This window comes from Balaenoptera physalus (assembly GCF_965194825.1).
Source record: "Balaenoptera physalus genome assembly, chromosome: X".
Taxonomy (NCBI): domain Eukaryota; kingdom Metazoa; phylum Chordata; class Mammalia; order Artiodactyla; family Balaenopteridae; genus Balaenoptera; species Balaenoptera physalus.
This window is the reverse complement of record NC_138903.1, coordinates 94,398,750-94,425,628: the sequence shown is the minus strand read 5'-3', so window position 1 is coordinate 94,425,628 and position 26,879 is coordinate 94,398,750. Positions and strand designations below refer to the sequence as shown.

The following is a 26,879-nucleotide window of genomic DNA, read 5'->3' as shown; positions in this document are numbered from 1 at the left end:
GTTATTTTTATTTGAATAATCTTGGTTGATCTTCTGATTCATTTAACTATTCTTTCATTTATTTGCCTTGGGTAAACAAATCAGCATCATTCCCTGGCCATGTGCATTGGGCATTGGAGGTACACTTGTGGGTTCATCAAATTCATAAGATTATAACAGTATGAGTAGAGATGTGGGGGAGGAGGAAAAACAAGTGTCATGACTAGTTGGTGCTAAAAGGATGTGGAGAGTTCAGATGCTATCTCAAAGAGTATTTAGGTAAGTTCTCCAAACATCACCACGGTAACAAAAGAGGGCCTCAGGGTGGCTGCCTGGCAGCCAGAGCACTACAGCCTCCAGCATAACGCTGCCCTTTTCCAATATCTTTCCCTTTTAATGCTGCTTTTGATGATTTTATTAACTAAATTACCTCTATATACAAGGATGTATCTGCACAGCTTATAATACTCCCTACCTCATTGGAATCAAAGATGGTCCTATGTTACCTTTCTATCAGATGGCAAATCTGTTTTGATTTACTTGTTGAATGTACTTAAACAGAGTCTCTAACACAGGCTCACCATAACAATGGTTCCAGACTCCTTTTGCCCCTCAGTATCTCAAACAAATGTTCCTATTTGTCTGCATTCCTTTGCTTATCCTGAGCACATATTAGATGCACGATAAATGATTGCTGCTGTCCTCCCTTCTCTTCTGTTCATTCAAATCCTACTATTTTCCATAAATATCTCAGTGTGTTAGCTTTTCTTCTGAGTCTCAATATTATATATCTGTAAGAGAGTTGGATTTTAGAATATGGATTTGATCATTTTCTTTTTTTTAAATATTTATTTATTTGGTTGCGCCAGCTGTTAGTTGCGGCTCGAAGGCTCCTTAGTTGTGGCAGGTGGGCTCCTTAGTTGTGGCATGTGAACTCTTAGTTGCGGCATGCATGTGGGATCTAGTTCCCTGACCAGGGATCAAACCCTGGCCCCCTGCATTGGGAGCGTGGAGTCATAACCACTGAGGCACGAGGGAAGTCCCGGATTTGATCATTTTCAATTTATTAGGTCTCTGTTTCTCTGATTATTAGATGAAGGGGGACTGACTGTAAACTCTCAGTATTCTACAGATTAATTTATTCCCATTTGTCTTCATTGGTCATCCTAACATCATGTATCTAGCATGCTTTGATGTTTACATTCCTCCTCTCAAGAATTTGTTTGTTGAAATGTGTGGCTACAATTTGATGACATTTTGGAAATCCGAACACCAGTGTTTATGCTGGGTTGCCTTACATGAAATAGAGCTGGGTCAGAAAGTTGGTTCTCAGTAGGCTATTTATCTAAAGATGTTTGTGTTAGTTTATTATTAAAATAACAGCTTTATTGGAATATAATTCACAAAACACACAATTCATTCATCGAAACTGGAGAATTTGATTGCTTTTCGTATACTCAAAGTGTTGTACGTCTGTGGCCACAATCTAATTTTAGAACATTCTATCATGCCATAAAGGAACTCTATACATATTAGCAGCTACCCCCAATTCCAACTCCCTGCCCCAGCCACCGGGAACCAGTTATCTACTTTCTGTCACTATGGATTTGCCTATTCTAGACATTTCATATGAATGGAAACATACATTGTGTCTGAGTACTTTCATTTAGCATAATGGTTTCAAGTTTCATCCATGTTGTAGCATACTTCATTTATTTTTTTGTTTGCTGAAAAGTATTTCGTTTTATGGATATACCACATTATGTGCATCAGTTCATCAACTGATGGACATTTGGGTTGTGTTCACCTTTTGCTACTATGAATAAGGCTGCTATGATTTTAGTGTATGAGATTTTGTGTGGACATGTGTTTTCAAACCTCTGGTATAGATACCTAGGACTGAAATTGCTGGCTCATATGGCAATTCTATGTTTAACTTTTTGAGGAACTGTCAAACTGTATTCCAAAGTGTTGTGTTATTTTATATTCCCACCAGCAACGTACAAGAGTTTCAATTTTTCTGCAACCTTGCCAACGTTTGCTATTGTCCGTCTTTGTTTACCTTAGTTTATCTTAGTGGATGTGAAGTGATATCTCATTGTGGTATTGATTTGTATTTCTGTAATGACTAATGATTTTTAGCTTCTTTTCATTGTGCTTATTGGCCATTTTTATATCTTCTTTGGAGGAATGTCAATTCAGATCCTTTGCCTATTTTTATTTTTTATATACTTAATAAAAATTTTTTTTTCTTTTTCCTTTGCCTATTTTTAAATTGAGTTGTCTCTTGATTATTGAGTCCTGAGGTCTTTATATATTTTGTATGTTCTAGATACAAGTCCCTTATCAGATATATGATTTACAAACGTTTTCTTTGAAGATGTGGATTGTATCTTAATTTTCTTGAATGCGTCCTTTGAAGAATCTGCTTTTCCTTCTCCTCCTCCTTATTCATTTTACTCATCTTATTCTTTGCCATTTTCATCTTAGAATATTGAACCTGTTCATTTAAGGCATCATTATCATCTCTGATAGCTTCTCTTGAGTGATGTTCTACTGATCCTGGGACTCATAGAAAATGTGCTCCACTTCATCTGCAGTAAGGATAGCTTCAGCAGCAGCATTTAGGGATCCTTCCTTGGGAACGTCAAGAGGACAAAAGCAATTAAAGAAGGAATCATTATATACCCACTTGACTGGCAAAAATTAAAAAGCCTACGAATGCCAAGTGTTGTAAAGGATGTCAAGCAATAAACCACTGGTGGGAGTGTAAATTTGTTCAACTAGTTGTAAAGTTGAACATGCGCATACCATATGATCCATAAATTTTCCTTTGTATATACCCAAGACTAGTGTTTGTCAAAGGAGAAGATGGTATTAACATTTCGTGGGGGAATGATTTTTATTTGTACTGGGTGGTACCAAACAGTATAGGATGTTTAACATCTGGCCCTAACCCTCTGAATGCCAGTTGTACTCCCCAATCACTGTGACCATCAACACTTCCCAGGTGAGAACCACTGGCCTAGAGAAACTTTAATAGCTGCACTAGTACATATGTAAAAGAATGTTCAGTAGCATTATTCATAGTAACTCCTAACTGGAAACAGCCCAAATATTTATAATAGGAGAATGAATAAATAAATTGTGGTGTAATCACACAGTGGAATACCCTGATAACCTCATGATGCCAGCATACCAGCCCTCACTTGCTTATATCCAGGCTTTTTAATTTAAGAGTAAAATAATCTTTCTATCTTGTTTAGCCACTCTTTTTTTCCAGTCTCTAAAAAATATGGGTTTGAAAATTAATGTGACTTGGAAATGAGTCCTGGTCTTTGGTAAGGACCCCATTAAACAAATGTGGTATTGTAATGAGATTTTTTTCCCCTTTAATCACTAGGTTGTTCCCTAAAATATATGAAATGTGTAGGACTTAGACATAATGCTGGCTGATGCAATTTCTTTATGATATAGCATTCTGAATTTAGGTGCTGCTCTTATTTTTGAAATTAAAGTGTAAGTTGGCTTCTAGCTATATGATTTATAAGGTGGATTACTATGCCTTAACAAACCAGCCTTTGAATGTCTGGTCATTTTAGATGTAGTTAAGTTGTTCAGATCCTGGATATCTGGTGGTCCTCCATGTGCTTGGATAGCCTGGACCTTGAATGTTTTGCTAATTTTCATAAAAACCAGGACTTGGCTGGCTTCATAAGATAGAAGCCTTAATGGATTTCTCTCTTAAACAGCTTGGAAAAAATTCATATCACTAGTCTGTGCTGGTGCTCTTGTAACATCTGACACATGGTTAAGGTCATGCTGTTCCCTCTCTGACTAGACACAGTTTTCTGGAGGACCCAGTTTCTTTGGTGGTATCCCTAGGCTCTTGAAATTATTTCATGTACCCTTATCCTTTTTCAAAGTAGCCTATATTCTGGAGAATGATGAGAAATTGTAACTCATAATTTATCTTTGGTTGGGGATCTTTCACTTTCTTCCCTACCAGATCTCAGAAGACAGGCATCAGCAACAATATATGTATGTTCTTTACCTATAGTTTGCTCCTAGTTTAACTACTAGAAATGGAAAGCTAGCTTTTAATTAGACTAATACAAATTTGAATTCTCTTTCTCCTATTTACTAGTTGTTTGATCTTGACCAAGTTACCTAAACTCTCTAAACCTGATTCCTCCTTTTAAAAATGGGGTGGAGGGAATTCCCTGGCGGTCCAGTGGTTACAACTCCTCGCTCTCACTGCCAAGGGCCTGGGTTCAATCCCTGGTCAGGGAGCTAAGATCTCACAAGCTGTGCAGTGCGACCAAAAAAAATAAATAAAAATAAAAATGGAGTGGAACACGTACCTCACAAGGTTGTTATGAGATTTAAAACATAGTTTACCTAGAAGATCTGGGATGTAGCATGTTAGAAAATTTATACTATTTACATGGTACAGATAATAATTCTTTTTTTTTTTCGGTACCAATAAGTCTTTATTCATTGTATTTTCCCAAGGAAAAGAAGGGGAAGGGAAAAGGGTCAGCATGTGTGTTACAAAATGATAGCAAATGGGAAAGGAAGTACCTGGCACAGCAAAATCAACCAACAAATAAACACTGCCCAGATGGGGTCACCAAAGCCCAAGGGGGCTCAGTCTCCTGCAGTTCAGTAATGAGGGGAAGGGATGAAGAACAGGTACATGCTTTTCTACCCTCCCTCCCTCCCCATAAATTCAAGATTTCACACAAAGCTTTGGTTTCTAGCAGTAAACATGGAGTTACATTCGTCCGTCTCCTATTAAACAATCTTGTGGCCACTTTGACATAAGTTTCTTGCACCTGCATAAAAGTTCCTGAGTGACTTGGCTATACATTCATCTTTCCTTTCGTGGTCTCCCAACCCCACCTTCTACATGGAAGGCCCCCTCGTTGCTCCTCTCTACCCTAGGATTAGAGATTAAAGTAGGTTTTAATCCATCCAAAGACAGCAGTCTGTTTGGCATGAATCAAATCAAGGAATGGTCATGACTCAGGAGATTGAGAACAAGGGATGGTGAGTTCTTAGCTTCTTCAGGATTTTTGCACAAATCATTTAATCACAGACACCCCACAAATTAAACATATAGGTGTATGGACTATTTTGGGGGGCACGAAGGGGAAAAGAAGAGGGGGTAGGAATACAGTTTTTAGGACAGAAGATCTTGTTCAAAATAGGAAACAGGGGAGGGGGAACACAAAAGAAAGTGTAGTTCAAGACCTCCCACTTCAAGAAGAGGGGCCCCCAAGTTTATGTTTCAGATCTTTTTGGCTGGTGCAGACCTTTTGTCAAAGATGCTTTGGCTATTTTTCTCAATATAAAAAGAAGTTTGTAAACAATAAAACCCCAAAAGAACATGGAGAAGACCAACACATTATATTTACACAAACTAGGCCACCTAGCAATCACCAAATCAGCTACTTGTGAAGTCCTACGAAGCCCAGACAAATACAATAACTAGAGGGGGGCAGCAATTGGGGGAGACAAGAACCCAGGATCAGACACACATCACCCAATGCGTTCTATTGCATTTGCCCCGTTACAACACAGTGAGGTAGGTTTGCAGTGATCTCACAGCATGTAAACGAAACCCCCTTTTCTCCTTTAGCTACCATGACACTAATTACTGCTGCAGCAGGGCAGGACACTGGCTCTGGGAACCACAAAGAAGCCATCACTGATGGTCTCTCTGGAAACCAAGGAGGAAAAGTCCAGAATTGTTAAAGATTAAGGATCTTGTCCTTGCTTCATATATCCATCCCTGGGCAGCTCAAGATGGGTACAGAGGTATCATTCTTAAAACCTGTCCTTACCAACTCACAGTTTTTACAAAAACACATACAATACACCCTGTTGTGTATGTTAGGCCTAGCCCAATCCAGTGAAGGATGGACCTGGTATGTAAAGCGAGTCCTATGCCCTGGGATTAGAGGTCTGGAACAGGAATCCTTTATCACACATCCAGATGACCTCTGCCTAATCTTGGCTTCCCCTCTCTGCACCTTTTACCTGGCCCAGCCTCTCCTAACCTCTCTGTACCACCTTTTCCTGTTCAGACCAATTTCCAATCTTTCAGTAGAAGGAGACCAAGTCATGGGGCAACCCAGTTAAAACCTAGTCTCCCATGAAACATTGAAGATGGAGGGGTTTCAAGAGGACACTGTGGCAGAAAAGCCAGCTCTAATTGGCAAAAATGAGGTAGTTCAATAGGCTATACGCTCCAAATAGTTGTTCTCTCTGGTGATAGAGCAACAGAAAGTATTCCCGCTGTGCAGACCCGGAGCTGCTGCCGACTTATCCCTGAGATTGCTCACGTACCTGAGAACACAGTGCAGGAATGAGGGCCTTAGATTAAAATACACAAAAATACAAAACCAGAATATTTATATTATGAAAAAAAAAAGTTAAAATGCACAAGATACGTCATTCGCACACAGCTAGTGCACTTGGCATCCTGGAGAAAGTGGGACCCAAGGTACAGTCATCCAAGGGAGCAAATAAATAAAATTGTATTGGCCCAGAACGGGGTGGGAATGAGCTTAGAAGCAGCAGGTCTGCAGCTGTTCCCTCAACCCCCCTTTTGCCTATCATCACAACCCACTGCTTGGGACAGTTCTGTCAGCACTCTATCCCAGGAGGAGGTTGTGAGGAGACAAGATGTGGAAAACCCTGCCTTACGCCTGAGATATTTCCTCCCACAGAAGGTAGTGGCTTGTGGGTTGGGTCCATCAATCTGGTCTCATGCTTAAGCTTTTCACTCTGGCATGGGAAATATTATTCCATATCCTTCTTGAAGAGTAAAACAACTTCCCTATCCAGGCCACTTTCAAAAGCTGGAGATTCTGGGGGTGGAGACTCAGATAAAGCATGCAGGAAGGGTTACCCCCCAAAGCCCTCACATGCATTTGGATAGAGCATGATTGGAGTTTCTTTGCCTCACCCCTTCCCCCCCACCAAGAGGGAAGAGGGGGTGACGCTTTGGCCCCCGGCCTGAGATATACGGCAGTGCCAGCTGCCCCTACCCACCCTGCCCCCACTTTCTCCACTCTGCCGATTGATACCTGTTCCTCAAAACTTTCTCATCACAAACAGATAGCCCCCACCCACTGTGGCTCAATTCTGGGCCTCTGGGAGCATGGCAGGGCTATGGATCTCTTCTTCCTCCTCCCGAAAGTAGGCTGGCTTTCCCTGTGAGCTGGGAGCTTGCTGGGCCTTCAGTGGACACGAGGCTACCATATGGTTGATGCTCTGGCAGAAGTGGCACTTCTTGGGCTGGGGTGGCAGTTTGCATTCCTTGGCATGATGGTCTAGACCTCCACAGTTGTAGCACCTGTCTCCCTTTGATCTGCGTTTCTGCATGTTCTTCCCTTTGGGCCGCCTCTCACTCCCAATACAGAACACCCCACCAGGGCCGGTGACTCGGATAGATTCCAGGCCCTTAGCAGACTTCTTAAAGGTGAACTCTACGGCCTCACCCTCCTTCAGGCTCCGGAAGCCCTCCATGTGCAGCTTACTCTGGTGCACAAAGACATCCACCGGAGGGTCGAGTGCGACCCCGGCGCGGGCAGTCATGGACAGGAAGCCGAATCCCATGCGCACGTTGAACCACTTACAGATGCCGGCGCCGTGCAGCAGCTGCGGCTCCTCGGCCGCCCGGGCCGCGTCCTCCTGCGCCTCCTCCGGCGCCTTGGCGCCGCCACCTGCAAACTGCTGGTTTGACACAGAGCCCATGGTAGTCGGCTGAGCCCGCGGCCCCGGGCCCCAGGTCGGCCGGCTGCTGGCCCCAGAGAAGTCCGGAGGCAAAGGGCCAGATAATAATTCTTAAAGAGCAAATGGTCAGTAAAAAAATGTTTCATAATTTAATGTGCAGTATATAACACAAGCTAGAAAATGTGTTAAGAAATGAATGAGGGACTTCCCTGGCGGTCCAGTGGTTAAGAGTCCGACACTTCCACTGCAGGGGGCACAGATTCGATCCCTGGTTGGGGAACCAAAGATCCCACATGCCGCATGGCGTGGCCAAGAAAAAAAAGAAAGAAAGAGTCATAAGAAAAGTATCCTAACTTCTTTAGTAGTCAAGAAAATGCCTGTTAAAATTACTTACAAAACTGCCAAAAAAATTTTTGAAACATCATAATTGGTTATTCATTGGCTGCCATTTTGTCTAACCTCCAAGTTGGATGCTAGTTAGGCCAGAGGAACAGGAGGAAGAAGTTCATACTAACTGAACTGTAGGGAAGGTGCCAGTCTCAAGGATACTGAGCTTCACTGGAATATGGCCAGACTGCTCATGTATCTTTTATGCATTTCCTCCTTCCATACTATGGGATTGATCTAAACTCTCAACACCATGACAAGGCCAGGAGATATCTCTTTTCTTCTCTGTACTATAGGAAGGTGTCTCTAACACAGTGACATATTTTTAAATATAAAAATTATAACTTGGAAATCATGCATCAGGCTTTTATTTTCAGCTACAATGGAGCAGCTGGTATTGAACTAATTCTACTGCTGACAGTAACTCTAAGTGCTTGACAAAAGTTTTACAAAGCTATTTGGAGACATTAGAGAGAACCAAGGCAGCCAGGACATGAGAGGACACATTGTAGTGTATGGAAAACATTGAGATGAGTCTTCTATTTGCTGCTACTTTTCTCTCCTCAAAGAATTTTTCAGTTCATAGAATGTGTGGCTTAAAGGACAAACAAAAAGCAACAATTAGAGATTAGTGGATGGGATAATAGGACAGTAGACAACATCCAAACTAAAGCTCAGAGAGAAAAACATCGGAGAATACAGAAAAAAGAATGAGACACAGATAACATGGTGAAAAGGTCTAACGTGTATGTAATTGGAATCTGAGAAGAAAAGAAAAAGAGGGCAAAAGCAGTATTTAAGAAATACTTGTTGAGGATTTTCCACAAACTGAAGAATGGTCTCAAGCTGTATGTTCTAGATGCGATATGAATCTGAAGCAGTATAATGACTGTTTCAGGCAGAATACTGAACCCCCAAAGATGTCCACATCCTAATCCTCAGAACTATGAATATGTTACATTACATGGTAGAAGGGAATTAAGGTTGCAGATAGAATTTAAGTTGTTATCCTGGATCCAGGTGGGCCTTTAAAGGTGGACGAGGAAAGCAGCAATTTTGGTTAGTGAAAGATGTGGCGTGAAGACTTGAACTATTGCTGGCTTTAAAGATGGAGGAAGGAGGTCATGAGTCAAGGAATGCAGGTGGCTTCTAGAAGCTGGAAACGGCCCTCGGCTTACAGCCAGCAAGAAAACTGGGACCTCAGTCCTGCAAGCACAGGGAATTGAATTCTGTCAACAACTTGAATGAGCAAAAAAATGGATTTTCCCTTAGAGCTTCCAGAACAGATCTCATCCCTGCTGGCACTTTGATATTGGCCAGTAAGACATAATACTGGACTTCTGACTTATGAAACTAAAAGATAATGAATTTGTGTTGTTTTAAGTCATTAAGTTTGTAGTAACTTTTTATGGCAATGATAGAAAACTAATACAGTGAGAAAGAAAACCAGACATAGGTGCATCAAAGCAAAACTGATGGATAGTGGGAACAAAGAAGAAGTTTAAAGAAACTAGAAAACAAAGACACATTATCTTGCAGGAACATCAATAACCTTGACAACTGAATTTTCGAAAGACATAATGAAGGAAGACAATGGTCTGACATATTTAAAGTGTTGAAAAAAAAGTTCCAACCAGGCAAAAATTCTTTCAAAATGAAGGTGAACCAAAATGGTTTAAGAGAAACAAAACTTGAGAGAATTTATAACCATCAGACATGCACTAAAAGAAATACTAAAGCGAGTTATTTAGGCAAAAGGAAAATGATCCCAAATGGAAACAAGGTAATTCAAGAAGGAATGAAGAACACTAAAAAGAGTTAATATGGGTAAATCTACTTGAATATTGGCTATTCAAAACAACAGCAATAATATCTTTTGGAGTTTAAAATATATGTGCAATTAAAATACATGATAACAGCACATAAGGTAGGAGGGTGTAAATGGAGTTGAAGTGTTGTAAGGTTCTTACCTTGTCTGGAAAGATGAGATCAAACCAGACTAGGACAGGCCCTAATCCAATATGACCAGTGTCCTTATAAGAAGAGAAGAGAAGAGATGCAGAGACAGAGAGAAAGAGAGGAGGATAACAGGGAAAGACACAGACACAGAGGGGAGAGAATGCCATGTGAAGACAGAGGCAGAGATTGGAGTGATGCATTTACAAGCCAAGGAATGGCAAGAATTGCCAGTAACCACCAGAAGCTAGAAAAATCAAGGAAGAATTCCTCCCCCAGAGCCTTTAGAGAGAGCATGGACCTACCAGCAATTTGAATTTGAATGTCTAGCCTCCATAACTATGAGAGAATAAATTTCACGTGTTCTAAGTCACCTAGTCTGTGGTGTTTTGTTATGGCAGCCCTAGGAACCTAATACACTATTGATACATTTTTAATAAACTATTTGAAAATAATTTTAAAACTCCACAGCATATTTAATATCCTTCCATGCTTACTGTCTACATCATTATTTTGTTAATAAGTTACAGAAGGAATAATTTCTGCATATCTTCAAATTTTAAATTTCATTTACTTTTCTGACTACAAAGGTAGTGTATGTTTTAGATTAGAAAATAGTAGGGGAAATCTGTAAAATAAGATTTAATTGCCCTGTGACCCTACTCCTAGGGCCCTTTCTAAGATATTGTCTATAAATAGCTTTGGTGTATATTATTCCAGGTATTTTTCACTTCAGATTCAGATTCAGTATCAAGAGAAATGTAATTCTCTTATTCTCTCCCTCCCTCTCTCACTGTGAGATGCATGTGATTTACTGATATGGTATATCAGCAAAGAATGCTTATTGAAGCCTTGCCTATAATGGCAAAATGCTAGAAACTAATCAAATGTCCACCAATGGGTAGAAGCTTGAACAAATTGTTGTATATTCATAATAGCGCATTTTTTTCAGCTTTTAAAGGAAGGATAAGTTATATCTATATTAATGATGAAGAAATATTCATGATGTATTAAGCGAAATACACATACTCACACACACACACACACACACACTGAATATGAGAAACGTGTGGAATAATACATAGAAAGTTATTTGGAGTTTGCAGGTGAAGAAGGAAAGGGGTGTGTGTGGGGGGTGTGTGTGTGTGTGAAATTATATATTTTTTTAATAAGATCATTATATTATTTCATTTCATTGTTTTCAGTGAACACATGCTAATTTTATAATTCTGGAAGAAAATTTGATCACAGATTGAAAAAATATACAAGTTTGAAAACTTTTAATTTAATATGAATATATCAGTTGAAAAATATATTTTTATTATCATTTATCAGAAGCTTAAAACTTATAATAAACTTATCACCTAAAAGTAGAAAAAATAATATATTGCATAAACTCTGAGTATTTAGTGCCATGAACATAAAACATATGTTTAATTTAGAGTCATTTTACAGAAAAATTTCTATTTGTAATATATACTTCTTTCTCTAGAAGGGCCAAACATCATTCCAATAATGTGAGTTATGAAATTTTATTTACTAAAATATCCTAATTGATGACAGATAAAGGTTGGATAAAATTACTTAGGAGATATGGTAATATAGTATTTGCAGAAGCCAGATAAGAGGATGTTATGAACAGCTCTTTTGAGAGGCTCTTCAGGGTCATTTACTTGCTTTTGCTATGTGTTTCCTTTTCAAATTTCTATTTCAGTTTGTAATTTTGGAGTAGCTCCTGATTATAGTAAATGACCACTGTTCTACAAAATTTATGACGTTTTAGCAAAATGAAATAACCTCTGTCACATTAATTTTCTTCCTGTCAACACATTACTATCATCATGGTCTTCACTCTGATCTACTGTGGGGACTACAACGGTGTCAACATTTTCCTGGTCTGTCAAAAACTGGTAAATGGCGGAGAACTGTAGTAATCCATATGTTACAAGTGGTACTGCTATGATGTCCCTGAGATTATCTGCAGCAGATTTTACTGGTCATAATCACAGCTTAGTGGATCACAGTGTCATTATGCACCATGCAGCATATAGAATAATTAATTGAATGCTTCCTGTGTGTCAGGAACTGTGCTAAGCATTGTACAAACATAATATCATTTAAGATAAATAATTATTTAATTGGATAGGTATTATTATCCATACTAAGGCTCAGGTTTTAAGCCATTTGTCAGGTGGCAAATAGCAAAGCTAAGCCTTGAATTTAAGGTGTGTGACTCCAGGTGTGCTCTTTACCTATAAGCTATGCTACTTCCAGTAGTATCTGAGGTATACATTACTAAAGTTCAAAAATATCTGGTTTTCTTCCATTTTATGTGCATTGCAAGGGTGTGTTTCCTAGTGTTCTTGTAATTGGTAAGGGCTACCTAACTAGTTCTGGCCAAGGGGCTGTGGGAGCTTTTGTTTCCAGGTGAAAACACTTAATTGCTAATGTGCAACTCTCTTGCCACCTCTCTTTCCTAGCTGCAGCAACTGAAGATGACTTGTGTTGAGATGCTAGAGCTTCTCAAATTTGAAGAAGCCTGATTACTCAGTCACCATAGAGAGGGAAGATACTCTGGAGAGTTATCTGAAACCACAACATAATTTGTGTGAGTCAGAAGCATGCTTTTGTTATGTTAAGCTACTGAGATTATAGGACTGTTACCATAGCTTAGTTTAACATGTCCTGATTAATACAGAAGACTGGTACTGAGAGTATTACCACAACAAAAACCTGAACTATGACATTGGCTAAGTGGTTTTGTGGTAGGATTTTTCAGTGGCAAAAATCTGGTGAAACTGTAACTTGCAATAGACTCAGCATATATAATTAGGGAATTTGTAACTCTAAGAGATTGGAAAGCAATGTTAGTGGGGAAATATAGGGGAAGAAGCTAGAAAACAAAATGTTAGTACTGTTTCTAATAGTGATGATAGTGTTTGGCAATAACTGATGGCTTTGACTGGTGTGATGGTTAATTTTATGTGTCAACTTGATTGGGCTAAGGGATGCCCAGATAGCTGATATAACATATTTCTGGGTGTGTCTGTGAGGGAGTCTCCAGAAGAGATTAGCATTTGAATCAGTAGAATGAGTAAAGACGATCAGCCTCACCAAGGTAGGTGGGCATCTATCAATCTGTTGAAGGCTTGGATAGAGCAAAAGATGGAGAAAGGGCAGTTCATTCTCTCTGCTTTGGTGAAACACTCATTTTCCCCTGCCCTTGGATATCAGCGCTCCTGGTTCTCAGGCTTTTGGATTCAGACTGGGAATTACACGATCAGCCCCTTGATTCTTAGGCCTTCAGACTCAGACTGAGTTACACCACTGGCTTTCCTGGTTTTCCAGCTTGCAGATGGCAAATGGAGGGACTTCTTGGCCTCCATAATAGCATAAGCTAGTTCCTGTAATAAATATCTCTCTTTCTGTCTCTGTCTCTCTCTCTGTCCCTATCTATCTATCTATATAATTCGTTCTGTTTCTCTGGAGAACCTTGATTAATACAATTGGCAAGAATAGCTCAAGAAAGAATTAGCTGGTTTGCAAACAGAAATAAAGGAGAATAGAGAATACAAGAATTTCAAACATCTTATGGTTGGAAAACCCAACTGGGTTTCAGCCTCACACTGTAAAAAATAAGACTGAGAGATCTTTGGAAGGACAAATGCTCAATGAAATGTTTCAAATTATTAAAATGTATCATGGGAAAATTAGACTAACGGTGTGACACCCTATAAAACTTTTCATTTAAATAAAATGCTCAGGTCAAAGATTACCTTAATGTTGTGGTTTTTCCACAGAAGACTGACAACCTCAAGTTAATCCACATTAAAGAAACAGGGAGATACGGGAGCAAGAAAGAAAAAAAAAAGCTATAGCAAATCTGAAAACTACGCCTGCATAAGAAGTGCAGGTGTGGTTATTGGCACATATGGCTGACTGAAGCCAAGCCTGTTTTTGAGACAGTGGAACTGTTAAACAAACCATAAGCCTGAACTAAGAAAGCCTGTGAAAAAGACTTAAACCAATGCTTGGGCCACCAGGATTAAAATAATCTAGGATATCAGACTTAATTTAGGCCATAAGACTTAAAGCAACCCTTAGGCCGCCAAAATTCTATAGACAAGAAGCAGGCATAACCCCCAAGGAAGACATATTCCATAATGCTCACTTCAGATATAACATACACACAAACATGTATAGAGATTCAATTAATTTTATGAAACGAGGATAACCTTAACACAAACTTTGTGAAGATAACTCAGAATAGTAGACTAATTGCATTTATGAATAAAAGTACATAAATTTCTAATAAATGTAGTAGATATTGTGGATTGATTAACTCAACCTCCATTCTACCTTACTAATTGCAGTTAGAGTTCTGATAGTAAATTCAGTTCTGCCAATTAGATTGACTTGTTGGATATTTGTAATATGTGTAAGTGAGATGGAGGACATATTCCTGCTGCTGTTGCTGAGGGCAATGTCATGGATAAGAGAATAGTGACTCCATTTAGCAAAGACTACTTTGGGTCCAGGTGTGGCAGACACATTTGGTGCCTAATACTGCTTTTGCACAACCTTATCTCTGACTTGTCCTGTGCATATCAGCCAGCCGCCATCCTTGGCCACCCCAGCGTTTGCACAATGGGCAAGTGGAGTAGCCATGATGGTAAGGATGGAGGCTATACACGGGCTCAAAAGCATGGAATACTCACCAAAACCAGCTACCATCTTGGTGGCAAGTTGATTATTTCAGACCTTTCTACCATGGAGGATGGTGGGATTTGCTCTTAACAGAATTGACATCTTCTCCAGATATGAGTTTAGCTTTCTTTCTCTGCTGGCATCACAATTTGAAGTTTACAAAATGCCTGATTCAAGGGATCCATTTTATGGCGAAGGAGGTGTGGCAATGGGTATACGACCACAAGGATCCACTGGTCCTATAATATAACATAGAACTCAGCATTAGCTGGTCCAATAAGCTGATTGGATGGCCTGTTAAAGGCACAGCTAAGGCACCAGACAGGAAAACACCGCAGTGTTGGAATATTGTCCTTCAGAGTGAATAATATATACCTACCTATCAACAAATGATATGCAGTATTGTATTTCTAATAGCTAGAATACATGTCCGGGAACCAACTCAGTGACCCACTTACAGAATTTGTGTTTCTTGTTTCTACATACTCATGTCTGCTTCTCAAGGGTGATGCTTCCACCAGGAAACACTTTAAGGGTTCCACCTAACCCGAAACTACAATTACCACCTGGTCACTTTAGGCTTCTCATTTTGGTAGAGCAGAAGGCAAAGAAAGGAACTACTCTACTAGTGGGCATAACTATCTCTGATTATCATAAGAAGTTAGGGTTTCTGTTACCTAATGGAGGCAGGGAAGAATATGTTTGTCACTCAGATGATCCACTGGGGTGTCTTTTAGTGCTTCCATGCCTGATGATAACAGTGAACGTACAGTTACAGTAACAATGACCTAATAATGGCAAGGCAACAAAGGGCTCTAACCCCTCAGAGATAAAATGTTGGGTTGTCCCAAAAGGTAAATGACTTAAACCAGCTGCAGTGTTGGTCAAGAGCAAGGGTAATCTAGAATGAATTATAGAAGAGAATGTATAGACTATGGCTTCAAGACCAGTTGAAGCAGGGGGACCATAGCTTGTTCAATTAACTCTCCTGTATTACTTAATTTTAGAGACTATGGCCTGTACCTCCTTGAAAATTTTGATGTCGGAGTATACTTAACATAGGGTATGAGTGTATCTGAGTAGTGCAAAGGGTGAACTAAGGCAGACACACATATGTTGTGCAAAGGGTAAATTGTTGCACATTAGAATCTTTATTGATTATTTTAAATTTAAGATTTCGCTTTACATAGCAAAATTGCACTTATTCCTTTTCTCCATTGGACTCTTCATGGCACCATTAAAATGATTTCATTGTCGGTTGATCAATATTTTATTTACTTCTATTGTTAGTGCTCCTCCGAAGTCTCTTTTGTTGGAGGTTACTCGAGATGGGGCTCATAGACTTAGCTGCAACTGATGTTTAACATTAAGTTTTTGGGTATCAACATTTTGTTTTTAAAAATAGTTAAACCATTCCAATCCATGATTATGCAACTAGTTTACTCTTCAGAACACTCTGTAAGGCATGGATACCAAGATGAATATATTGCTAGACAGATAAGTAAAAATATAGATATAGACAGTTGATTTTAAAATTTACTTCTGGAAACTGTAAGCAACGACTTGTGGGAAGAGTTAATTGTTGCTAATTGGAATCTTGATTTTTTAATGTGAGATTCAAATTAACCTTTTCATTTTGTTCCACTGTGCTCTTCATCATTTCTTTAACCAACGCCATACTTTTAAAAAGTATGTACAACGGACCCATTATATACTTTGGTGCCTGCTACTGCCAATGCTCCTTAGCAAGCTCCTTTTAGAGGTAAATCTAGGAGGTTGTCATTATGTAAAGACTTCATGTGATACTTACCTAAATATTGCCTAGCGTTATGGACTGAATATTTGTCCCCTCCCCCAAATTCATATGCTGAAGCCCTAACCCCCAATGTGATGGTACTTGGAGATGGGGCCTTTGGGAAGTAGTTACAGTTAGATGAGCTAACGAGGGCAGTCCCTATTCTGATGAGATTAGTGTCCTTATAAGAAGAGAGACCAGACAGCTTGCTCTCTTCCTCCTTCACTGTGTGTGCACCATGAGGAGGTCATGTGAGCACACAGTGAAATGGCTGCCAAGAGAAGAGGCCTCAGAATGAAACCTACCTTTGGTGACAACATTGACATTCTTGGTATTCTGTTTGAAAATCAATCAACCATAAATATACAGGTTTATTGTTGGGAAAACCTCTGGAGGATCCCCCAACCTGGCCCATGAGCACTCCCAATGCCCTGAGTGCCAAACCCATACCTATCGCAGTCCGAAACCAGCTCCTTGTCCGTACTTCTCAAGGGCAGGAGCAAGAGCAAGTCCTGGTAGACAGGGAGTATGCTCAGAAAATGCACTATGGCAAGGGAAAAAACACAAATGTGAGCTGTAGCACCACTTATGAGAAGACAATAAGGAGGCTATCAGCAGCCAGCCTGGTGTATTGTAAAATGGAGAGAAGATACACAAGATGAAGAATTATGCCACAAGAGGGAGCAAGAAGCATGGAGAGGAGGTGTATCCAAATAAGGTCTAAGAAAGCTTCAGAGTTTATAGCAGGACTGATGAAAGGTTTTTCTCCCCTGAAGACAATTATTAAAGATTGGAGGAGGTGACTCCTATTTCAAAAGCAAAAACAGCAATGGAAAACTCCAAGGAACATGAAAAATCAAGGGAACATGACATCACCAAAAGATCACAATAATCTTCCAGTAACCAAACACAAAGACATGGAGATTTATGATTTACCTGATAAAAAATTCCAAATAGCTATTTTGAGGAAATGCAGTGAGCTACAAAAAACACTGAAAGACAATTCAGTGAAATCAGGAAAATAATGCATGAACAAAATGAAATTTAACGTAGAGAAAGAAACACAAAAAAGAACCAAACAGAAATTTGGGAGCTGAATAATTCATTGAATGAAACAAAAAATGCCATAGAGAACATGAATAACAAAATAGACCAAACAGAAGATAAAATCAGTGAGTTAGAGGACAGGAACTTGGAAATAACTCAGTCAGAGGATAACAAAGAAAAAAAGAATGAAATAGTGAAGAAAGCCTATGTGATCTATGGAACATTACAAAAAAGAACAAATTTCAGAATCATTGGAGTTCCAGAAGGAGAAGAAAGGGTAAGAAAGTTTATTTAAAGAAATAATAGCTCAAAACTTCCCAAACCTGGGGTGAGATTTGGATGTCCAAGTTCATGAAGCTAATAGATCACCCCATTATCTCAATTAAAAATGACCTTCTCCAAGACACATTATAATAAAACTGTCAAAAATCAAAGACAAATAGAGAATCCTAAAAGCAGGAAGTAAAAAGATTGTAACCTACAAAGGAACATCCATTAAAGAATCACTAGACTTCTCAGGAGGAACTGTATAGGCCAGTAGAGAGTGGAATGATATATTCAAAGTGTAGAAAGAAAAAAAATTGCCAGCCAAGAATACTCTACCTGTCAACATTGTCCTTCAGGAATGAAGGAGAAATAAAGACTTTCCCAGACAAACAAAGCTGAGGGAGTTCATCACCATGAGACCTGCCTTACAAGAAATGCTGAAAGGAGTTCTTCAACCTGAAATTAAAAACACTAATTGTTAACATGAAAACATATGAAAGTATACAACACAGTGATAAAGAGTGACATAGAGTCAGATTCCAAAAATTCTAATTCAGTGATATGATGGTGTATTAACCACTTAACTATAGTATAAAGTTTAAAGGTAAATAATATAAGGAATAACTATAGTGACTATAATTTGTTAATGAATGCACCATATAAAAAGAGGTAAGTTGTGACATCAAAAACATAAAAAGGGGGAGTAAGAGGGGAGAGCTTTTGTATGTGATCAAAGTAAGTTGCTATCAGCTTAAAGTAGACTGTTAAAAATATAAGACGTTTTATGTAAGCCTTATAGTAACGACAAAGCAAAAACCCTTCATAACTTCACAAAAGATAAAGAGAAGTGAATCAGAGAAATAGCTACTATGGAAAGTACCAACTCACAAAAGTAGACAGAAAGAGAGGAAAAAAGAAACAATGGAACTACAAAACAGCCAGAAAACAATAACATGGCATTAGGAAGTGCTTACATATCAATAATTACTCTAACTGTAAACAGACTGAATTCTTCAGTCCTAAGGCACAGAGTGGCAGGATGGATTTAAAAAACAAGACCCAACTATATGCTGCCTACAAAAGACTCACTTCAGCTCTATGGACAATCATAGACTAAAAAGGAAGGGATAGAAAATGATATTCCATGTAAGTGGAAGCCAAAAGAAAGTGTGGGTAGCTAAACAACACCAGACAAAATAGACTTTATGCCAAAAATGATTAACAAGAGACAAAGAATATCATTATATAATGATAAAGAGGTCAACTCATCAAGAAGATTTAACAACTGTAAATACATATGCACCCAACATCAGAAGACCTAAATACAGTAAGAAAATACTAAGAGATCCAAAGGGAGGAATAGACAACAACACCATAATAGAAGGGGATGTCAATAACTCACTTTCAACAATAGACAGATCATCAAGGCAGAAAATAAACAAGGAAACATTGGACTTGAACCATACTTTAGACCAAGTGGACTGAACAGATATATACAGAACATTCTATCCAACAGCATCAGAATACACATTCTTCTCAAGTGCATATGGAACATTCTCCATAACAAGACAAAGTGCCCCACTCTCACTACTCTTATTCAACTTAGTACTGGAAGTCCTAGCTAGAGCAATCAAGCAAGATAAAGAAATAAGAGACATCCAGGGACTTCCCTGGTGGTCCGGTGGGTAAGACTCTGCGCTCCTAATGCAGGGGGCCTGGGTTCAATCCCTGGTCAGGGAACTAGATCCCACATGCATGCCGCAACTAAGAAGCCCACATGCTGCAACTAAAGATCTTGCATGCTGCAACTAAAACATGCTGCAACGAAGATCCCACATACCACAACTAAGACCTGGCGTGGCCAAAATAATAAATAAATATTTTAAAAAAAGAAATAAGAGGCATCCAAATAGGAAAGAAGGAAGTAAAATTGTTGTTATTTGCAGATGATATGATCTTACATAGAGAAAATCCTAGAGACTCCACCAAAAAACTGTTGGAACTAATCAACGAATTTGGTAAAGGTGCAGGATATAAAATCAATATACAGAAGTCAATTGCATTTCTATACACTAACAACAAAATATCTGAAAAGGATATAAAGAAAACAATCCCATTTACAATAGCATCAAAAGCAATAAAATACTTAGGAATAAATTTAACCAAGGGAGTGAAAGATCTGTACCTTGAAAAATCATAAAATGTTGGTGAAAGAAAGTAAAGACAAATAAATTAGAAGATATCCTGTGATCATGGATTGGAAGAATTAATATAGTCAGAATGTCCATACTACCCAAAGCCATCTATAAATGCAATACAATCTTTAACAAAATTCTAATGGTGTTTTTCACAGAAATAGCAAAAAAAATCCTAAAATTTGTATAGACCCAAAGAAGACCCTGAATAACCAAAGAAATCCTGAGAAAGAAGAACATAGCCAGAGGCATCACACTTCCTGATTTCAAACTATTCTACAAAGCTATAGTAATCAAAACAGTATAGCACTGGCATAAAAATAGACACATAGACCCGTGGAATAGAGTAGAGAGGGAAAGGATAGTCTCTTCAATAAATGGTGCTGGGAAAATTGGATAACCACAGGCAGAAAAATGAAGCTGGACCCCTATCTTGCACCACTCACGAAAATTAACCTGAACTGGATTAAAGATTTAAACACAAGACCTGAAACCATAAAACTCCTAGAAGGAACCGTAGGGGAAAATATCCTTGACATTTGTCTTGGCAATGATTTTTTTAGACATGACACCAAAGCACAAGCAACAAAGGCAAAAATCAACAAGTGGAACTACATCAAACTAAAAAGCTTCTGCACAGCAAAAGAGACAATCAACAAAATGAAAAGGCAACCTATGGAGTGGGAGAATGTATTTGCAAACCGTATATTGGATACGGGGTTAATACCCAAAATATATAAAGAACTCATACAACTCAATAACAACAACAACAACAAAAACAAAAACAAATGCCTGGTGCACAGTCCCTTGCCTCAGGTGACTGTGGGTAGCAAATGCTTTTAAATGCTTTTCACCAATGCTGCCTAGACAAGTGCTCCAGCCTTGAGAGAGTTCTAAGGGGGGAGCAAAACAAAGGCAAGTCTCTGAGCTGATATTTCCGGGGACCACCAGAAAGGTCAAAATGCACAACTACTCTTCTTTGAGAAAAAGGTCCATACTTCCTCTCTGGTACCAACAACCTGCACCAGGAACACAGTCTGCCATTCTCACAACCACCAAGCTGTGGAATGTGGGTGACACAACAACTCTCATTTCCTGAAATTTAAAACCTCTTTTCACATTAAGCAGTCTCCTGGTTGTTGTATTTTTTTTTAGAATCCAGAGTTCAAAAAAATTGATTCTGACAGTTTTGGCATCTTCATAATTGCTTCCATGCAGGAACAGATTCTTGGAGCTCCCTACTTACCATTTTTGGTGACATCATTTTTTAAATTAATTAATTAGTTAATTTTTGGCTGAGTTGCATCTTCATTGCTGTGCACGTGGGCTTTCTCTAGTTGCGGCGAGCAAGGGCTACTCTTCGTTGCAGTGCGCGGGCTTCTCATTGCAGTGGCTTCTCTTGTTGTGGAGCACGGGCTCTAGGTACACGGGCTTCAGTAGTTGTAGCACATGGGCTCAGTAGTTGTGGCTTGCAGGCTCTGGAGCGCAGGCTCAGTAGTTGTGGCTCACGGACTTAGTTGCTCCGTGGCATGTGGGATCTTCCCGGACCAGGGCTTGAACCCGTGTCCCCTGCATTGGCAGGCAGATTCTTAACCACTGCACCACCAGGGAAGTCCCATGACATCATTTTTTTCATTAACTTTTAACACTAGTCATAGTGGTGTAAGAAAGTATCCTAAGAGATCACTTGAGTTCCATCCACATTTATTCTAGCCTCCATTGTGTGGCAGGAACCCCATGATAATATAATTCTCTCCAAACCTCTCTCTTTTGCCTCTTCACCAGTGAGAAGCCCACAATGAACAAATGGCAGTCTCACCTTCCAATTAGATGAAATCCTGTATCCTTGAGGAATCATTTTTCCTGTTTGTAGAAAAATCTCTCAGTCAGAGGGGCCTAGAGTTGCAAGGATGTTAGCAACAGCTTCCCTTTCCACTTTCTGGAAATTTTGCTCATTCTTCACTATCTAAGCTGGGTCAATACAAATACAGCCTGACAATAATTTCTACTCTGGCTTTTACACTTCCTGCCCGTGTAACATTTTGCAAATCATTTATCCTCTCTCTAAGCCTCTATTTTCTCATATATGAAATGAGTAAATTAATGCCTACCTTAAACTATTATCCCAAAGAGGCAGCTAGCCCAGTACCTATTACCAGAATTTTGCTTATAATTAGTTCAGTTAATTTCCCTTCCAGACGTCCCTAATATAAAAGTCCCCCCCCCCGTGATTCTCATCCAAGAATTCCTGTTAGTAAAAATGCCCATATGGGAACCCTTGACACATCCAGGCATCTAAAAGGAGAAAGGGATATGGAAAACCTTGTCTGGTAAGAAGTGTTAGGAAGATCAAGAAAGGAATACCAGATGGTAGTGTCATTTTGCAGGTAGACATAATTTAGAGATTGGAGATCTTGAAGGAGATGCTTTGCCAAGAACCGGCAGGATACCAGCAGTATACAGCATATCTTCCTGATATCAGTCCTATGCCTTTTCATCTATACTATCTTCTTACTAGATACTTACTAGAGTTGATAGCATGAGGGGAGCAAAACAGAGACCTAGAAAATGAAAATGATATATAAGAAGCAAAGTAGAATTCTTCAGTTAGTCTGCATCTAGCAAGCGACATTCATGATGCAAGGTCATCAAACTTCTAAGCTAGGGGGTTTTTTAGGGTCTTGTGACCAGGGGTAGAATGGATCCCAAGCTTTTGTACAGGTCCAGTGCCTCTGACTCCAAAGCACAGAACAGGGGTGCCTGGGAAGGGGGAGGGAGGTGTACCCTTCTCATATGTCAGCAACAGACCCTGAAGTTACTACCTGCTAGCAAAGCTCAGCTGGATCAGATGCAGCAGAAAACAAGCTGTGCCATTTTCTAACTATGCCACCAGAGGGCACATACTTGGAAATTTTCTTTCTAGGCAGTCTTTTCTTGTTTCTTCTGCAGCAACTGGCTATAACTGAGAGAGCAGACTGTGTTTTGTATACCAAGAGTGAGCATGAACCTGCCTTAACATCAGTAGACCTGAGGTTTCCACTGCCTTCCTGTAGGACACATGCACCCATGACTACCCCATATGTGAGGTGTGCCCTGTCCTGCTCAGTTTGGGCAGTGGGTGTCAGGTAGTTAAAAAGATCCCCTGGGTTCAGGACTGATATTTAGCAGTCACCTTTGAAACCCCAGTGCTAAGTGTGGTCATTTCCATAAGCTCTGTCTATGTTTGCTTGAGAAGAAACAATGTCACAGTGCAATCAACCTCTATCTAGTCACTGCCTTGTCAAAATCCCCAAGTGACTTTCTAATGCCCTCTAGGTAAACTGTGCACTATTTAACCTGGCTTCCAAATCCCACCATAGACTGTGGTCTAAGCTTATCTCAAACTAGCTCCTTTTTCCCCAACACTCATCCCAATCTTAACATACACACATCCTTAGCGTAGTCCTGAAGCAGTGAGTGTCTGGAATTAGATGCTTCACATCACGCCCTGCACATGGTAAATACTCAAGAAGCAGGAGTTTCTACTACTACTACTACTAGACCTAGAAATTGGCAGAGGCAAGGTCGAACTCAGGTCTCCTGACTGAGTCCAGTGCTCTTTGCTCCCACTGCGCTTTGCAGCACACAGTTCAGTACATAGTGAATGCCGAACAATGAAATCTTTGATTCCACTCTCCTTGGCTCCTTCTGTGTTCTCTTTTGGGGTCCTGTGGCACAGGCAATGGCACAGGTGATTTTAGTGACCAGAGGACAGGACTGCTTTCCCCCTGAGCAGACGTAGATGTGTACAGCATCAGAAGTCTAGAGTTGGAAGCTACCTTTGACATCATCTCCTCCAAGCCAATGCATAAATAATTTCTACAGCACCCATTAAAGAGGTTCACCCAACCTCTGCCTGTGTGTATCTTTCCCTCAAAAGGCTGCTGATCCCAGCACTGTTATGCCATGATGGGGAAAATAGTCTTTGCCCTGCTGCCTCTTGGCACTTTTGCCCTTGGTTCTCATCCTGCCTGCTGAAAAGATACATTTCCTAGCATGAACCTGGGCCCTGCCTGCTCTGACAGTCCTCTTCCTCTTTTGTTATAGATGAAGGATGTGGCAGCAAAGCAATCATTCAAAGTTCCATCCTTATCATTTTTCACTTTGTTCTTTTTGGCCTTGGTTTTGTACATCGGCTTTGAAACTATCACCCCAGGGCTAATGCCTGGGGTTAATGAGTAAATAAGAACACTCTACTTTTGCAATACAGGGCATGTTATAAAAATGGAAAGATTTTGCTTTCTGAGAGATGCAAGTGGCTTCTTGGGCATGTGCTGTAAGTACTTTTTTTCTCTTTTGGAACCTTGAGCATCTCTATCAACAAGTCAGAATCCCAAATAACCATGAGCTCCAAATTCCTAACTCTAGAGGCCAAGGTCTAAGTATGGTCATCTGATAATTGACCTCCTACCAGCCTCCGTGACTTTTAAAGAAAGAGGACTCTGGTGACAATGTGGAGGTCGGGTAGAGGTGTAGAAGCAGGGGGATTGGAGTGGGGGAGATTGAAGGCAGTGTTACTTGCTAGGAGCTGGTGAAGTGGTTCAGTCCATGAACTGAGGCAGTGGCAGTAGAAAGGGAGAGAAAGGAACAGTTTTGAGAGGTATTTAGGAGGTAGTACTCATAGGGCATCATGACTCATTAGATGTGGGGAATGAGAATGAAGAAACCCCTAGGATGACTCCCGGGTTTTTGGCATGGGAGCCTCAACAGACAGTGATGTGGAATGAAGATGAAGGAGCAGGTTGGAGGCAATGATGAGTTTACTTTTTGAAATTTTGAGATTGAGGTATGCGTGGAACATTCTGATGGATATATCCAATAGGCAGCGGGATAAATGGCTGGAAACTCAGGAGAGCAATCTAGTCTATAGTATGTAGTTTTATGGTGTAGCAGTTAAGTTCCTGGGAGTGGATTATATCACCTAAGAAGGGGAGTTGAGTGTTGAGAAAGGAGCTCTGTCATGACTTCACAGAACTTTTCGTTCTGACCACTCGTGTCCACAGTCACTGGGGGTTCCACAGCTGACCCCCCCCTTACTCTGTTGCCTTGTACTCTTTCAGGCTCAGAGCATCTTACGTCATATCGTTTTGGCTTCCTTTCTAATAATTAAAAAAATGCACATGGATATAAGAACAATAGTGTTAAGATGCCTTGCAATTTAGAAATGTCTCCTTTGATGATAATAATGGTAATAAAGATCTAAAATTCAGCGAAATTTTCATCTTCTTGTTTAGAAATACACGTGTGGTTTCGTGCATTGCACAAATGCATGAATTTCAGCCTGTGACTTTATGCATGGCTCCATAAACCACCACCCTCCTATTCCAATTAAACATGTTTTTCCTTTAGCTAAAGTACAGATGTTCTCTTGTTTCATCTCTTATAGAAATCTCTTATGTCTTATCTTTTATCTTAAGAAAATACCAAATTAAAGAAAACACAATCCAAAATTCTAATCTACAAAGAATACTGTATGCGGAGGGAGTGCTAGCTTTACCTAATGATTCCTCCCTCTCCAAAGGCTGGTTCAAATAAAAAGTGGCTTGTTTTCCATAAATTTAATTTACTCACAGCACTTTTCATAATGTCACTATTACATCTGAACAAAAGTGTATGGCGTGGTTTCTGTGACCCTGGCAAGCCACCTCTCCTATTTTCTGCCCCAATTAGATGCATCATCAGTTTTTCAGGGAAGAAAGCCCTTCTCCTAGACCTTGGTGAGCACACCATAAAATAGGTGCTACTGTTTTATTAATCATGATGGGCGATTATTAAGTGTCTCTGACTCAGGGAGTGCTCCATCCAGCTAAATCCTTTAATGGTTCTCTCACCTCATCTCTTATAGATTACCTTCCTTCCAAAATGTCACTGTTCCTCTATCTGGTACCTGGGCTTCATGATACAATCCATTGTGCGCCACTTAACACAATGGATTAAAGTAAGTTAAAGTAACCACCTGCCATTTCCCCCAACAAAGTACTACTCTCTATAAGATGCCATTCCACAATGGTGACATTGCATTCAACCCTGCTGGAGTTTCACTGCAGCGATCTCAGATTGGATCATCTTCTATTCCTCTGTGAGCATTTCTGTAGCTTTGGCCGTGCTATCCCTTAGGGCATGTTCCAGCACCCAAACTCAGATCCTGGAGGGCTTGGGGTTCAACCTCACAGATACTCCAATGGCAGAGATCCAGCAGAGCTTCCAGCAACTGATCTGGTCACTGAATTTTCAAAGAAGGAGTGGAATGGCCAATGGTAAACACTCTCTTCATGGGGCAGTGGCTGAAACCAATGGCAAAGTTATTGGATTATGTCAAAACATGTCAAAACCCTACCTCTCCAATCTTTGTGCATCCTAGAAGGAGATCAAAAGTCAAATGGAGATGCAAATCAAAAGGAAGGTGCTGGACCTTATCCACGACCTTCAAACCTCAAACTTGATGAATTAAATATGTTTTAATGATAAGACTCTAACACATCAATTTCAAGTTCAGTGTTTAGATAATTTGAAGGTAGAGGAGGAAGCTCATGATATCTTCTCACTGGCACTAGCAGGTATACTCATAGCCTTCATAACACGGTGACCTCCTCTGCTGAACATAGCTGCACATATTGCTGGCTCTCCCATGGATGGGGGGTGGTCCACACAGCTCTTTAGATGAGCCCAGGAAACTTCAAGGGAGAGGGCAGTTTCAGAGAGGTGGGTGACAGTGGCATGAATATCCTGCTCACATCTGGATAAAGTTTCACCCTTCTCAA

General features: G+C 39.9%; 2 protein-coding genes across 7 annotated transcripts in view; one reads left to right on the top strand and one right to left on the bottom strand.

Annotated features, from left to right (window-relative positions):
* Window positions 1–26,879, top strand: part of LOC309653216 (uncharacterized protein) — a 54,126-nt gene that overhangs the window by 3,393 nt on the left and 23,854 nt on the right. For 2 of the 6 annotated variants that reach the window (XR_014259040.1, XR_014259043.1), the window contains exon 3: window positions 12,549–12,676. The exons of the other annotated variants lie outside the window; for them this stretch is intronic. The gene's annotated coding sequence lies outside the window, so the exon portion shown is untranslated. The remainder of the gene's footprint in view (window positions 1–12,548; window positions 12,677–26,879) is intronic. 6 annotated transcript variants of the gene reach the window in all.
* LOC309651816 (protein lin-28 homolog A) lies at window positions 7,113–7,793 on the bottom strand. The gene has a single exon (XM_082444876.1). The coding sequence runs from the start codon at window positions 7,744–7,746 to the stop codon at window positions 7,129–7,131; it is 618 nt and encodes a 205-aa protein (XP_082301002.1). The 5' UTR covers window positions 7,747–7,793; the 3' UTR covers window positions 7,113–7,128.